Here is a 16,927-nt window from a genome sequence, read left to right on the forward strand (position 1 = left end):
CTACGCATTTTTTGAACAAGTATGGCTCTTCCCAAAAATAGCACTTCACATCGTGAAGAAAATTTTTCTTTTATTGATATGTCTTATCAATCGACATCAAACAACAAGCTAAATAGTTAGCAAAGTCCGTAAACCAAGGGATGTTATGGACATGATTTACCTTAAGTATGTGCTCGTCTGGAGATGTCTCCTAAATGGGTATAAGTGGATAATTTCCTTCTTGTGGCTCCAATCTAGATAAGTGATCTACTACTTGATTTTCTACCCCTTTTCAATATTGAATTTCTAGATCGAATTCTTGGAATAGAAGTACCCATCGATCAATCTCAGCTTAACATCTTTCTTGGCAAGTAAATATTTAATCATCGAATGATATGTACAAACAGACGCTTTGGTACCTACAAGATAGGATTGAAATTTATCAAAAGTAAATACAATAGCAAGTAATTCTTTCTTTGTTACAGTATAATTCAATTGAGCTCTTATCAGAGTCCGACTTGCTTAGTAGATGGGATGAAAAACTTTGTTCCTTTGCTAGCCTATTACAGCTCCTATCACGAAGTCACTTCCGTCACACATCAACTCAAATAGTAAATCCCAATCTAGTGTGATGATAATGGGTATTGAAACTAACCGATTCTTTAGATCATCAAACACTTTCAAACATTCTTCATCAAAGTTGAATATCATGTCCTTCTCTAATAATTTGCATAAGGGTTTAGCGATTTTGGAGAAGTCCTTGATAAATCTTCGGTAGAATTTGACATGTCCCAAAAAACTCCTAACACCCTTTTACAGATGTTGGAGATGGGAGTTTCTCGATAACATCTACCTTTGCTTCATCTACCTCAATCCCATGTCTTGTTATTTGGTGCCCTAGAACAATACCTTCTCATACCATGAAATGACACTTTTCCTAGTTGAGTATGAGGTTTGTTTCTTCGAATCACCTTAGTACCTTAACGAGATTGGCTAAGAAATCATCATAAGTGTCTCCAAACACTAAAAACTTGTCCATAAAAACTTCTAAATACTTCTCAACCATGCTAGTAAAATTAGTCATCATACATATTTGAAATGTAGCAAGTGCATTACATAAACCAAATGGCATGCGTCTAAATGCAAATGTACCGTATGAGAATGTGAAGGTTGTTTTGTGTTAATCCTCTGGTGCTATTGTGATCTGATTGTATCTTGAGTATCCATCAAGAAAATAGTAATAGTTTCGTCTTGTGAGTCTATCCAATATCTGGTTCAAGAACAACAAAGGAAAGTGATATTTCCTAGTCACCTTGTTCAACTTTTGGTAATCTATGCAAATTCTCCATCCGGTAACTATTTCGGTCGGTATTAACTCATTATTCTCATTCTCAATGACTGTAATACCTCCTTTCTTTGGCATGCACTGGACCAGACTTACCCATGAACTATATAAGATGGGATAAATTATACCCATATCTAACCATTTTATGATCTCTTTTTTTATCGCGTCCTTCATAATGGGGTTTAGTTTTCATTGTCCATTAACCGTTCCTCTCTCGTTATCTTCTAGGATGATTTTGTACATGTAAATGGACGGGCTAATACCATGAATATTAGCAATGGTCCATTCGATGGCCTTCTTGAATTGTTTCAACACTGAAATGAGTTTCTCTTTCTACTTTTCAGTTAACTCTGCTGAAACAATCACAGGCAAAGTCAAAACATTACCTAAATAAACATATTTTAAGTGCGACGGAAGTGCCTTAAGTTCTAATTTAGCTGGCTCTTCGATTGATGCTTTTGGTTGAACATAATCTATACTTTCTAATTCCAAATATTCAAAGCGGGATTGCGGATAAAATCCCTTTTGATTAGCTTTTAGTAAAACTAAGTATTCCTCCCCCTCTTAGTCACTAGGAAGGTCTGACATCAAAACTTGTTCTAATGGGTCCTCAACAGAGTTGCTAAATCCTCCAACTCAAATACTGTAGAACAATCATTAACTGTGTGAGGGAGTTGCATAGACTTAAAAACATTAAAAGTTACCTACTCGTCCTAGACATGCATAATAAGCTTACCCTTCTACACATCAATAAGGGTCTTTCTAGTCGCTAGGAAAGGCCTTCCTAAGATGATTGGCACCTTTTTATATACTTCAATGTCTAAAATAACAAAATCAATAGGAAAAATAAATTTATCTACTCGTACCAATACATCCAGAATTTTTCCTTCTAGATGTGCTAAAGATCAATCTGCTAATTGAAGTGTAACCGTAGTAGGTCTAACTTCATCTATCCCCAACTTCCTAAATATGGACATGGGCATCAAGTTGATGCTTGCACCCAAATCACATAATGCCTTACCACAATAAGTTGCTCCAATGTTGCAAGGTATGGTAAAACATCCAAGGTCCTTCATCTTTGGGGTAGTTTATTTTTAAGATAAGCACTGCATTCCTTCATTAGGGCTACAGTCTCAAATTCTCCAAGTCTCTATTTCTTAAACAAGATATCCTTCATGAATTGGACATAGTTTGGCATCTATTCAAGAACTTCTACCAATGTAATGTTGATATGAAGTTGCTTGAGTACATCTAGGAATTTCTTGAACTGGACTTCCTGCTTCTACTTTTGAAGTATTTGAGGGTAGGGTGGTGGAGGATTCTTAACTTGAACTAGTTGATTTGTCTTTTGTGGCAGAATTCTACGTCTAACGAAGTTGTTAGTTTTTCAGAATTGACTGGTTCAGAAGTTACCTTATCAGGTTTTGCAGATTCTGGTTTTGGTGAAGCTAGGACTTCAACACTTGGTTGAATTTCCACTTTATCCCGAGCATCAACTTGCACTTCTAAGAATTCGACGACGTTATGCTCTATCATCTTTCCGCTTCTTAATGTCAATGCTTTACCATGCTTTTTCCTCGAATTTCTTGGGTTCTCCATATCACTAGGCAACGCACCTTGTGGCCGGTTCGTAAATTCAGTCGCAAGCTATCCCATTTGGCTTTACAGGTTTTTCAATGTGATAAGGTATCATTTTTCACTATGTATGCCTTCAACAAGTTTTCTAAGCTATTGAAAGGTTCAGTTTGAGGTTGTTTCTAAACTTGTTTGGCAAATACAGGTGGCTAGGCCAGTCTAGGTCGTGCATAAGTGTTGCTGGATCCAGCCCCTTAGTTACTCTCAGAGAAATTAGTCTGGTTTCGCCAAGATAGGTTATAGAAATTAGATTACAGTCCTTACCTTCTGGTTACCCATGAAATACACAGATTCTGGGTTTGATGGACATTCTTCAAACAAGTGCCTTTTTCCATAATAAACATAGGCTACAGTCTCAAATTGATGCGGTGATTGAGCTACAAACTTATTAAACCCATTATTAGTAAAGTTTTTAGCATTGAGAATATCGAAGATACCTGAGATGCAAGTGAAGTGAGAGCATCTACTTCATGTACTCTAGCGACTCGTCTTCTTGACGCTGCTCAATTGATTGGCCTTTGATAGTTTTTGTTGGAAATTGAAACACCCCTTACCCGTGTTCGACACCAGAACAGGGTATAAGGCATTACAGACATAAACACATGCAATCGTATAAAACCAGGTCATGAATTTGCATTCAAATTTAAAATTTTCACATTTCATCTTAAAGTCCCTAATATGGGCCTACAAAGCCCAAATCATGCTTTGGAAACAGTTCGGGACCAAACCAAGAACATTAGAAAACTTTGAAAATTTTCATGAGAAACAGGGGCACACTCCCTGTGATATTAGGACACGGCTGTATGGCTCGCATGGCCATGTCCCTGGCCCGTGCACTAATCTAACTTACTATTGCAAACAAATTTTTGTCATACATAGATATCACCACTCATTCATCCACATATGTAAGCATACACATCCTTGAAATGCATCATCATGGACTTATAATATAGCCAATATACCAACATCAAATGGCCCTACACAACAATGAACTTTCAAATAGCATAGGCCAACATTTTAGGCCAAAAAAATTATGAAACATACAAAAATAACCAAGTCCTCTATACATGCCATGACCTTAAGTATAAGAATTATCAATACCCAATTTGTTAGTTTGATAGTGTGATAGGTTCTCTGGCGATTTCTAAACCCGAGCTAACCTGAGGACATTATAAACACAGAAAATGAGTGGAGTAAGCTATATAGCTTAGTAAGTTGGTATGTAAATAATAAGAAAATTATAACATGCTTTTACCAATTCTCACAATATGTTCTCAAGATAATACAATCATAATTTCACATACTTCCACTATTTACTCTTGTTCATCTCAAGCTGTCTACTCGAGTCACAATCACTAAATTATTTATATCTTGAGCTACGGACCTCCAAATTAAGATTTGCTAATTTTCCCTAAAACTAGACTCACGTATATTCTTACCGTAAAATTTTCAGAATTTTTAGTCTTGTCAATATTTACAGTTTATTCTTTAAACTCTCCCCTGTTTTGCTGTCCCACAGTTCCGACCCCTCTTCACTAAAAATTAATTATCTCCTCATACGGGATTTGGATGATGTTCTCGTTTGTTTCTTTTGAAAATAGACTCATTAATGATTTTATATATATAAATTATAACCCAACATTATTTTTTTTAGAATTTTTAATGATTTTCCCAAATCAGAACAGGGGATTTCGAAATCATTCTAACCTGTCTCACAAAAATTAAAATATCTCATAATATTTTGCTTACACCATTTCTTTTATGTGAAAATAGACTTAGTAAGCTTTAATTTCATATCTTATTCAACCTCTAATTCGATTTCCACCATTTTTTATGATTTCTCAAAATCACACAACTGCTACTGTCCAAAATTGTTTTATTGCTAATTTTACTCTCTCACATTTTCTTTGTTTTAACTTTCATTCAACATTCACATGGATTTCGTACGTACCTGTATTGCTTAAATCAGTTATACCTTCATTTTTTTTATCTTGGCTATGTCAGTTGATACACTAAAACCTCAACGAAAAAACATTATTTCAATTCAACATCAAATGATATTATTGGTTTGTAATTCTTTCACATTTAATCATCACATAGTCATTTACACTTAGTAATTTCTCGTTAAACACATCGAAATAATAACGGATACACGGTGGCCTTCACTTATTACTACCCTTGTAGCCAAAGCTATTTTATTCACAAAGTGGCCTTCACCTAGTACCACCCTTGTGTCCAAAGCTATTTTATTCACAAAGTGGCCTTCACATAGTATTACACTTGTATCCAAAGCTATTATATTCACAAAGTGCCCTTCACATAGTACCACACTTGTGTCCAAAGCTATTATATTCACAAAGTGGCCTTCACATAGTACCACAGTTGTGTCCAAAGCCATTTTATTCAAAGGTTCAACCGGGAAATTTCTCACTTAGCACAATGCCATGGACTTATTTCACTTAGATGCCATGGACTTATTTCACTTAGCACATTGCCATGGACTTATTTCACTTAGATGCCATGGTCATATTTCACTTAGCACAATGTCATATCCTAGATATGGTCTTACATGTGAATCACTTATTTCACTTAGCACATTGCCATGGTCTAACCATGGTCTTTTATCGTCAATTCATATTTCACTACACAACGATCGTGATCGATCCTGTGTTTTTACTCAATGCAAACGTTTACTTTAATTTTCATAATTTAATCAAATATATAATAATATTGCATAATTAACAAAAATCAATAACGTTTATTAACATACGAACTTACCTCAACCTAAAATGGCGAAAATGACCAAATCGTCCAATACTCGTTTTTCCCCCATTCTAAGTCTGAACTTTATTTTCCTTGATCTATAATATCACATTCGACTTATTAAATTATTATACTATTCAAATCAGTCCAAAAATCATATTATGGAAAAATTACATTTTTACCCCTAAAGTTTCACATATTTACAAATTTTCCCCTAGGCTCGTAAAATGAAATGTATCCATTTTTCTCAATACCCAAGCCTAGCCGATTCATATTCCCTCTTATAGCAGCCCACATTTTTCACTAAATCACATTTCCGACACATATTTTACAATAGGTCCTTTTATTAAATTTCATCAAAAATCACTTAGTAAAAGTTATTTATCACACTCCAAACTTTCATATTCTTCCATAAAACATCAAAACACATGTATTTCATCCATAGGTAAATTTTAAACACAAATCCTAGCTCAAAATAATGGTAGAAATAGCTAAACCGAGTTACGAGGATATCAAAAATGTGAAAATCATTAAAGATGGGGCTAGAACAGACTTACAATCGAGCTTGGAAGCTTGAAAAACCTTAGCCATGGTTTCCCCTTGTGAAATTTGGCCATGGGGTTGAAGATGGACAAAAATTTCCTTTTAATTTTCTTTTTAATTCATTTTAATTACTAAATGACCAAAATGCCCCTAACTTAAAAATATTCTATTTAACCTATTTCATGTCCATTTTTGTCCAAAAAATTAACCAATGGTCTAATTACCATTTAAGGACCTCCAATTTAAAATTTCATAACAATTGGACACCTCTAACATGTAGAACTCAACTTTTGCAGTTTTACAATTTAGTCCTTTTGACTAAATTGAGTGCCCAAACGTCGAAATTTTTGAACGAAATTTTCACAAAATCATTCTGTGAAATAGTAAACCATAAAAATATAATAAAAACAAATTTTTTTCTCATCAAATTTGTGGTCCCGAAACCACTGTTCCGACTAAGCCCAAAATCTGGCTGTTACAGCAATCCTCTCAATGGTTTCATAGGCCTTGTTATAAGACTTAGAGAGGAGAGTACCATTAGTAGAAGCGTCCACTACCATCCTTGTGTGAGCATTGAGACTGTTATAGAACGTCTCTAATTGGATGCAATGAGGGATTCCGTGATGAGGCCATCTTCGTAATAGTTCCTTAAACCTTTCTCACACCTCATACAAGGACTCGTCATCCATGATGCGAGCCCAATAATGAGGTCGAAAACAAAGCAAATCTAAGCAAGATTAAACAGGACCATCCAAGACCTCATTACTAAGGCCCTAGATGCACACATGATTGAAAAAGAAAATCAAGATTCACTTTCTTGTTTTCAAGAAAATCAAGAAACCAAATCTTGGTCCAATTTTGTTGTTTAGGACAATTTCAAGAATTAAGAAAATCAAGATTTCAAATCTTGGAAATCTTGGTCCAAGAAACCGAATCTTGCAGCCAAGGTGCATTAGATTTCATGTATGAGCTTCAAAGAGCCAATTTCGAGAGCAAACGAATCACAAGACCAGGTTCTTGAAAAAATGGCCCATTAATATGTCTACAAGCCCATCTTGAAGTTTGGAAAGTAATTCAATTGAATATTAAGCCAAACTATCAAAGTGGCCCAAATTGTAAAATACTTAAACTATAGGTCCAATTTTATTTTAATAGCTGGATCATCATGTAAGAATTCAGCCTAATGAGCAAATTTAATTCATTTGGCTAAATTCCCATTAAAAGTCCACACTTAGAATTATTTTGTTTTTTTATTTGATAAGTTGTCATGTAAATTCCGAAAACTTATTTTGGGAACCTATTAGTAGCATGGACGTTCACCCTTATACATACACAATTTATTTATTTATTTTTAGTTAATAATAATTCTTTTTAAGTTTTTCTTCAAGATTTGCTCTTGAGTTTTTTTAAGAAGCTATTTTAACAATCTTTCAGGTTGTGGGAATCATCTTCAAGCTTTTTCTTGCCAAGATCTCTTTCTTAGGGGGGAATTAGAGTCATTGAAAGGAGTTTTGGATTCTTAATGTTTCCAGGGCTTCTTGGAACATCATCTTCTCTTTTCTATCCTTAATTTATTGTTTCTTGCTTATTTAAGTCAGTCTTGCTATTTTGGCTTGCTGATTTTATTGATTTTCGTTCTAGGTTAAAGTTGCTTCAAGAAAGATGTTATCCTATCTTGTTCCATCAAGAAACACATTAAATTACGAGTTTTAATCTTTTTTCTTGTTGTTTCAAACATTCCTTCACAAAACAATTTGCTTTTGTGTTTAAAATCACTTCTAACAAATCTGTTTGTTTTTTGTTTTTCAAATCTTGTTGGGGTGTTTTCTTAAGAGGTCCAAGGACGGTTTCTTTCCATAGAAGAAACCCTAATTCTTTCTCTTTTGGACTCTTTACCAGCTAGTTCATCTTTCTTTTGTTTTAATTTTGTTTGACTCTCTTTTGTTACAACTAATGTATTTTCGTTGTTTCTTGTTTAAGTTTACATTCTTCTAGAGATCTTGGATAAATCCATGACTTTAACAAACTTTACGATCCAATTCCACATTCATCCATCTCATTCTTTATAACTAGGAGTCCAAAATTGGCTAGACACCAAAGAATTATATTGCACGGAGGAAGGAATGTGCAACATGCGTTAACCTACTAACACAAGAAACAATAAAGTGATAGAATGTGGAAAGAAATAATAAAAAGAAAAAAAACGAAGGAAAACCTAAGGCTAGGAGTCAATGTTCAATTCATTGGCTTTTACCTCTTGAATAAGCTCACCACACTTGTGCCTTTTTCCACTCGTATTTCCTCGTAGGGTTCTTAAGAGAACTAATTGGAACTCTTTCAAACCTTTTAAAAATAGTGACTCAGAATTGGCTCGAAGTAGGTCGAACACTCGCAAAAGAGAACACACATTAAAATGTTCACAAAAATTATCGAAAATACTTAAAATGCTCAAAATTGACAATATCTTGCAAAACAGGTTAAATGCTAAATTTTCCTTAATTTTTTTCTTTGAATTTCAATATAATAACTTTTTTTTGGAACTTTTCTCACACGAAATAGAAGATAGATATGAACCTAATTTCAAGATTCTCAATCTCTGACGCCAAATGATGCAATTTCTCGAAGTCGGATGGTTTGGAAAATTTCTCAAATAGGTTGTATCCTTGAAACTGTTCAATGACTAGAAACCTCGAATCGTAATAGTTGTAGCTAAGAACCTTAACTATATTAAAGCTAAAACCTGTTAACTCTTGAACCTACTAGAACCTTCGTATAAATGAAGTTGCCACACCCCGAGATGGTGAACGTCATGATAACACAATAAGTGCCAAAAACTGGGATAAATTTGATAAGTTCGATTTTTAGTTCAATAAAGAACCCGAGAGTAAACTCTCACAAGATATAGTCTATATTCAAAAGTGAAGTAACCTTCAAAATGTCTAATTACATTACTTATATAGGCCCTAAAATGACTACTCACATTAAGCACATAGATGTTCACACTAATAATTAAAATGTTCATTTGACTACTCACATTCAGCACATATGTAACACCCTAAACCCGGTCCGGACGTTATGGCCAAATCTGGTGTGTCACATTAAAGTGTTTTAGCGAAAACCTTGTTTCATTGAAAACCCTTCCTTAAAAAGTTACATCTCAACTGATTAGTAAAATCTCTTTTCTGATTGCGAAGCTTTGTTTAAAACATTCGATTAAAGAAAACTTATCCTTTAAAAATTTAGTTACAAAAACGTAGTATTAAAAGAAAACTATGGTTTAGAGCATCCATGTTCCACTTCTTATAATTACAACGCACGAAATTAAAAGATCCAAACAATAACAAAAGGGGGAGGCCTTATTACAATCCATACTAAATGAAAATTACTTAATAAATGAGTAACTTAAATACTTTTAAAACGAATCCAAATTTTCTTGCTACCTTGCCACCCAGAGTCCCTCCAGATATCGAACCTCCTACTGAGCATCACCTGAGAAAAATAAAAGAGGGGGTGAGTTTTTGCAAACTCAGTGTGTATAACCCTTGACAAGTAACAAGCAAACATCAATCACCATACAACATACATACAATGCAATACAGTGCAACCCACCCCAATAATCCATCCGCTACACACTAAATCCGTCCCCCGGTGCACACCATGTGGGGATATAAATATCGACCCACCCATCCAATACACTCCAATGGTAGCCCGATTGCGGAACTACCTTCATTTGAGTAAGCTGCCAATCACATATTGGGCTTAAAAGCTGTCCATGAATCTACGGTTGCCAAGCAACCATGCGGCCCTCATATACTTCCTTCGTTCCATAATTCCCAACCCCTATGCAACCTAAACAGAATATCGTATGTATGCAGCAGTTATATATGTAACATCCATACGTCTTACATTCAACACTTAGGGGTATTTTAGTCATTTTCGCCCTTAGGGACATTTCGGTAATTTTCTTTTATTACGGGTCTTACTTACCTTGGCCTGTTAATAAATCCCATGAGCTAAGATGAATGAATACTATGCACCAAGTAGGATTCCAGAGAAGAGGAGGTGGGTCATTAAGACCGCTTAAGTACCAAGCTCTTCCTAGATCCAATCCTAGACATGCACATACCCGTTGCCACACCTTAACCCTATGACTTGTCCATGGTCCTTAATAAATTAATTAAGTTTTGTGCAGTCATCATATACTAGGCTTACAACCTCTTACAAAGCCCAGACAAATCCACATACCTATATATGGCCCACTAGGCCCAATCTCTTTCATATGGCTCATCAGGCCCATTCACATTTGTGTGGCCCATTAGGCCCAAATCACATTCATATGGCCACTAGGCCCAAATCACATTTACAGTCATGCTCACATACAATTTTCCATCACATAGCATCAATTATCAATTTTTACCTATTATGGGCCCAACAGACCATCGGGCCCATTTAGCCCACTCTAGCCATTTTGGCCAATTCACAACCCAAGCGCATGGAATCACCCATGGGCCTTAGGCAACCTATCAGTTTCCCCCTTACGGGTGTTCGCGCACTCGCAAGACTACCGTAGCCAAACTTTTTGCTTTTTGGCATTTCGGCTTTTCGACATTTTGACTTTTCGGGATTTGCCAATCTACTTATGTGTGCAGTGTGTGTACGCACCTGGTAATAAAATGTGCTACGATTTGCTTAGCCCTGAACCTACAATCGATATCACCCTTCAATTAATCGCATGCTTAATACATATCTCTACCAATATCAAAATCTCACCTTTCATCTTACCTTGCGTGACAAGTTATAACAACATCTTTTTTAAGGACTAACCACGATCAACTCCTAGATCTGCACCAATCTTAACTATTAAAACCAAAATAATAGGTGACTTGCATCCAACACAAGTCCTCCTTACCTTAACTATGACCATTCGGCCAACTAAGATCAAGAGTACTTACCAAAGTCTCTTACTTGAGGAGCAAATCGACAGAGATCCAAGACTGAGATTTGATACCTATTCCTACCCAAGGTCAATTAGAAGAAGTGAGAGACAATAATTGATACTTAGCAAAACAAACCGATTGGAAGAGTGAACACTTACACTAGATTCGACTGAGTGGAAATGGTAGTGGCAGCACCAAGGGTATTCGGCCTAAGAGGTGTTCGGCCCTCGAGATTTGAATGGCAAACAAATTATTATCCGATACCAAGGGGAAAAGGAAGAAGAAGTCGGCTAAACCAAAATTGAAACAAAGAATATTGTGTAGAGGAAGGAGGGGAAATCAACACAGAGAAAAGAGAGTAAAACAAAGGGTTTTCGACTTTTAAGGAAAAGGGTTTCTATTTATAGCCTGGCCACCTCCTATTCGACACCTATTTATAGCCCCTATAGCCGAATTTCTCAAGCCCAAGTTCCATATTCGGCTCCACCTCATCATTACTGCTTATCTCATCGTTTTTCTCCCTAATAACCCCTTGATCCTTTCCTCAAATTTCTCCTCTTATCACTCCCTACAGAGTTCAATCCAACGACACTTCTGTCCACCCTTTAAGCAAAAAAAACAAATCCCTTATTTGAGCAAAGTGAGATTCGAACCCCAGACCTCTGACACTAGCCACATGCCACTTATCCCCTGGGCCAACAGGCTCTTTTCTGTCCAATTTTCCCTTCATTTATTCCAAAGCCCACCTACTTGCCATCAGAGTTCTTTTAATAATTTTAATAATTAAACTATAATTTCTTTTACCCCTAGGTTTGAACTCAAACATTGATCAAGACCTACCATCACATAATTAGCTCTTAACCGGAAATGCTAAGCACAAAAAAATAGAAAATTTTGAGATTTCGAGATTTTTGGGTTTCGGGATTTTTGGGGCATTACAACTCTACCCCCTAAAAGAAATTTCGTCCTCAAAATTTTACCTAATTCAAACAGTTAAGGATATTGACGTTGCATCGCTTCCTCAGGTTCCCAAGTAGCCTCCTCGGCCTTGTGATTATGCCATAGCACTTTGACTAATGGAACGGACTTCATTCTTAGTACCTTAACATCATGACCAATTATTTGTATGGGCTCTTCCTCGAAAGTTAGGTCTAGCCTGACCTCGATTTCCTCAACCGCTACGACATGTGAAGGATCTGAGCGATACCACCTCAGCATGGAAACATGAAACATGTCATGGATTTGGCTCAATTTAGGAGGTAATTCCAGTTGATAAGTGACCGGCCCAATCCGCCTTATAACCCGATATGGCCTAATGAACCTTGGGCTTAGCTTCCCCTTCTGTCCAAACCTGAACACCTTCTTCCACGGAGAGACCTTAAGGAAAACTAAGTCCCCTACTGCATACTCTATCTCACGATGCCTAAGGTCAGCATACGATTTCTCTCTATCCGAGGCCTCCTTCAATCGATCCCGAATCAACTTTACCTTATCCTCAGTATCTGCTACTAACTCAGGGCCCAAAAGTCTTCGTTCGCCCAACTCCGTCCAACATGTTGGAGTTTGACACCTTCACCCATATAGAGCTTCATACGGAGCCATCCCAATACTTGCTTGATAGCTATTATTGTACGCAAATTCGGCTAACGACAAATAGTCTTCCCAGCTACCTCGAAACTCAATCACACATCCCCTCAACATATCTTCCAATACTTGGATCACCCTTTCCGACTGTCCATCAGTTTGAGGGTGGAATGCCGTACTGAAGTTCAACCTAATACCCAACACCTCATGCAGCTTCTTCCAAAATCGTGAAGTGAAACGTGGGTCCCTATCGGATATTATGGACACTGGCACTCCATGCAACCTTATGATCTCTTCCACATACAACCTAGCTAGCTTTTGTAACGAGTAATCGGTACGAACCGATATGAAATGGGCAGACTTGGTTAATCGATCCACTATAACCCATATCGAGTCTTTCTTAGTAGGCGTTAAGGGTAGCCCACTAAGAAAGTCCATAGTGATCCCTTCCCACTTCCAAAGTGGAATCTTTACTGGCTGAAGCAATCCTGAAGGCAACTAATGCTCCACCTTCACCTTTTGACAAACCAAGCATTTACTTACGAATTCCATAACCTCGCGCTTAAGTCTAGGCCACCAGTAAAGCTCCCCCAAATTCCGATACATCTTGTTCCCACCAGGATGCATAGCATAGAGGTTGCTATGTGCTTCCCGCAGAATGGACTGTCTTAGATCATTGTCCTTAGGTATACACATTCTCCCACAAAAACACAACACTCCTTCATTGTTCATCCCAAAGTCTGATCTCTCATCATTCTCTACTTGCCTAAGACGAGCACCCAAGTCTCATCCATCAATTGTTTACTCGTTATCTGCTCGATCCACATCGGTTTTACTTGAAGTTCAGCTAACAAGATACCATCATCCAACAAACTTAAACGGGCAAACATATCCCTCAAGTCTGACTTAACCCTACGACTCAACGCGTCGGCTACCACATTCACTTTGCCAGGGTGGTATTCAATCGTACAATCATAATTCTTCAATAATTCCACCCACCTACGCTGCCTAAGGTTTAGCTCCTTCTGGGTAAGGAGGTACTTCAAACTCTTATGGTCCGAATAAATCACGCATTTCTCCCCATATAGATAATGTCTCCATATTTTTAGCGCAAAGACCACTGTGTCTAGATCCAAGTCATGGGTTGGGTAATTCACCTCATGAGTATTAAGTTTTCGTGACGCATACGCAACCACCTTTCCTTCCAGCATCAACACGCAGCCCAAGCCCACATGCGACGCATCACTATAAACCGTAAACCCTTTCCCAGGCTTTGGCTGAATCAACACAGGGGCCTCAGTTAAAACCTTCTTAAGTTTTCCAAAACTCACCTGCTGCTTGTCCGTCCAAACAAACGGTACCCCATTCCTCAACAACTTAGTTAAGGGTGAAGCAATTACTGAAAAGCCCTCGACAAACCGTCGATAATACCCTGCCAAGCCTAGAAAACTTCAGATTTTCTACACCAACTTGGGTGTTTTCTAGTCTAACACCGGTTCAATTTTTTAGGGATCCACCTCAATCCCATCAGCTGACACCACATGTCCTAAAAAAGTAACCTTCCTTAGCAAAAATTTGCACTTACTAAATTTGGCATACAACTGCTTCTCCCTCAAAGTCTGCAACTATCCTTAAGTGCACATCATGCTCATCCTCATCCCTTGAATGCACCAAAATGTCATCTATATAAACTACCATGAACAGGTCCAAGTAGGGTTGGAAGACCCGATTCATAAGATCCATAAAAATGGCCGGTGCGTTGGTTAGTCCAAATGGCATCACCAAGAACTCGTAGTGCCCATAACGAGTGCTAAAAGCTATCTTATGAACATCTGCCTCCTTAACCCTCAATTGGTGATACCCCAAACACAAGTCAATCTTTGAGAAAATGGAAGCTCCCCTAAACTGATCAAAAAGATCATCGATTCTCGGTAGTGGGTACTTATTTTTAATAGTTAACTTGTTTAACTCCCGGTAGTCAATGCACATTCGCAACGTCCCATCCTTCTTCTTCATGAATAACACCGGTGCTCCCTACAGAGACACACTTGGTTGGATGAATCCTCGATCCAACAATTCCTGAATCTATGCTTTAAGTTCCACCAACTTCTTTGGTGCCATCTGATAAGGGGCGATGGACACCGAAGTCGTACCAAGTAACAATTCGATTCCAAATTCTACCTCCCGATTGGGCGGCAACCCTAGCAGCTCCTTGGGAAAGACATCAGGAAATTCCTTAATTGTTCTCTACTCCTCAATAGTAGGGCTCTTAACCTCCGTATCTCTAATGTAAGCCAAATAGGCTTCGCATCCCTTTCGCACCAATTTCTCAGCCCTTAACGCTGAAATCACGTTCGATAGATAATTCCGGCATTCACGAATCACCACCACCTCCTCGTCCTCCATCGTTCTTAACACCATTTGCTTTGCAGTGCAATCTAAGGTGGCTTAGTGTTTCACTAGCCAGTCCATACCCAAGATTAAATCAAACTCACTAAGCTGCAACTCCATCAAGTCCACTAAAAAGGTAACCCCTTGAACTACCAAGGGTACCTCCCTAAACAACTTATTTACTCCCACTAATTGACCTAACGGACTTATCACATTCATCTCATTCGAAGTAATTTCAAACATATCACCCAAAGGTTCAGTCATATTACATGCAACATACGAATGCATCGATCCAATATCAATTAATGCAGTGTAAGGTAACTCATATATAAAGAACATACCCGTTATCACATCTGGGGCAACCCCGTCTTCTCGGGGACGAGCAGTATAAACCAAAGCTTGTTGCCTCGCCTCAGTATGGCCTACATTTTCGCCTGGTGCTTCACGTCTACATCCATCGCTGTTACCGCCCCTGGCCTGCCCACGACCCCTTGACGGTAGTTGACCACCCCTTGGTGGCTAAGCACCACCTCGGCCCACGACTGGCACCTGAGTTGACACTCTAGGGCAATTCCTAATCCTATGCTCTATATATCCACAAGCTAAACAAGCTTTCGTCCTCTTCTAACACTCGCCTCCATGGCTTCTTTGACAATTAGCACAAGGTGGCACCCCAGGATTAGCAGCAGGGGACCCTGCTCTAACTGGCCCATTAGCTCTGGCCCTAGCCCTAGGCCTCCGTCCAACACTAGAAGTCTCAACCTCCCTTTTATTCTTGCCCATTTCCTTTTCTCGATTTAGGCGCTCAGTATGCTTCACCTCATTCACTATCTTTGCTTTCTCCACTAATTTCGGGAAAACTCGTGCCCTTTGTGGAGCTATCAATACCCTGAGGCTATCTTTTAGTCAATCCTGAAACCTAACGCAACGCTCGTAGTCCATTGCCACCATAACTCTTGCGTACCTACTAAAACGTAGAAATTTCGCCTCAGACTCCGCCACTGATTTGTTTCCCTGGGTCAAGTTCAGGAACTCCTTTTTTCTAGCATCCACATAACTCACTCCTACATACTTCCCTTGGAACAAGCCTTGAAGAACTCCCAAGTGACCTGCTCGGGTTGAGTGCTCTCTTTCACTGTCAGCCACCACTGATAAGCTTCTCCCCTAAGCAGTAAGACTGCCCCTTTCAGCTTTTGTTCCGGTGAACAGTCTAAGTCCTCCATTATCCTTTCAATGGCCTCCAACTAGTATTCAGCCATGTTTGGAGCCACACTAGCCACGCCCTTAAAGATCTCAGCCCCATTTGATCGAAGTCACACCGGAATGGACCCCTGATTTTCCGTGCCATTATTGTGCCCAGCGAGCCTTTCCAAAATCCTTAGCATTGCCTGCAACAATGTATCTTCTCTCGCGGCCCGATCATATGGCCCAGTCCCAGCTACGGGTGAAGCCAGAGCCTCTTCTACTCCAACATCGGGCATATGGCCTGACGCTAACGACTTAGCCCTAACACTTCCGTGACCTCGGCCACCGCCTCTCGCACCTCTTCTAGCACTCAACGTCGATTCAAGTATTTTCTGAATTAAAAATTTTATGAAGTTTTGGTTAGTTTCAATAATTAACCCCATGTTTTATGAGAGTATTTAAAGAGAGAGTTGTTTTTGTAAATCCTCTACAGTTCCAAGATCCTACGGGCTTTAGTTCCATTCTAACACAATTGTCTAAAGTAGCCCTCTAACTATCTACTGTA

General features: G+C 38.3%; 1 protein-coding gene across 1 annotated transcript; it reads right to left on the reverse strand.

Moving 5' to 3' along the window:
• Positions 1–12,195: 12,195 nt before the first annotated feature.
• On the reverse strand, positions 12,196–15,192 carry LOC107957101 (uncharacterized). Its single transcript, XM_016892527.1, has 3 exons — positions 15,038–15,192; positions 13,364–13,552; positions 12,196–12,772 (listed from the first exon to the last, which is right to left on the reverse strand). Exons 1-3 carry the CDS (start codon positions 15,190–15,192, stop codon positions 12,196–12,198), a joined length of 921 nt encoding a protein of 306 aa, XP_016748016.1.
• Positions 15,193–16,927: the final 1,735 nt, after the last annotated feature.

The sequence above is a fragment of the Gossypium hirsutum genome, chromosome A01 (assembly GCF_007990345.1).
Source record: "Gossypium hirsutum isolate 1008001.06 chromosome A01, Gossypium_hirsutum_v2.1, whole genome shotgun sequence".
Taxonomy (NCBI): domain Eukaryota; kingdom Viridiplantae; phylum Streptophyta; class Magnoliopsida; order Malvales; family Malvaceae; genus Gossypium; species Gossypium hirsutum.

Coding starts and splice junctions, on each gene's coding strand:
- LOC107957101 (XM_016892527.1), bottom strand. CDS start 15,192: ATGGAGGACGAGGAGGTGGTGGTGATTCGTGAATGCCGGAATTATCTA. Junction 13,553..15,037: donor AAGAGCCCTACTATTGAGGA/GTAGAGAACAAT, acceptor TGCTCGTCTTAG/GCAAGTAGAGAATGATGAGA. Junction 12,773..13,363: donor AATTTGGGGGAGCTTTACTG/GTGGCCTAGACT, acceptor ATATGGGTGAAG/GTGTCAAACTCCAACATGTT.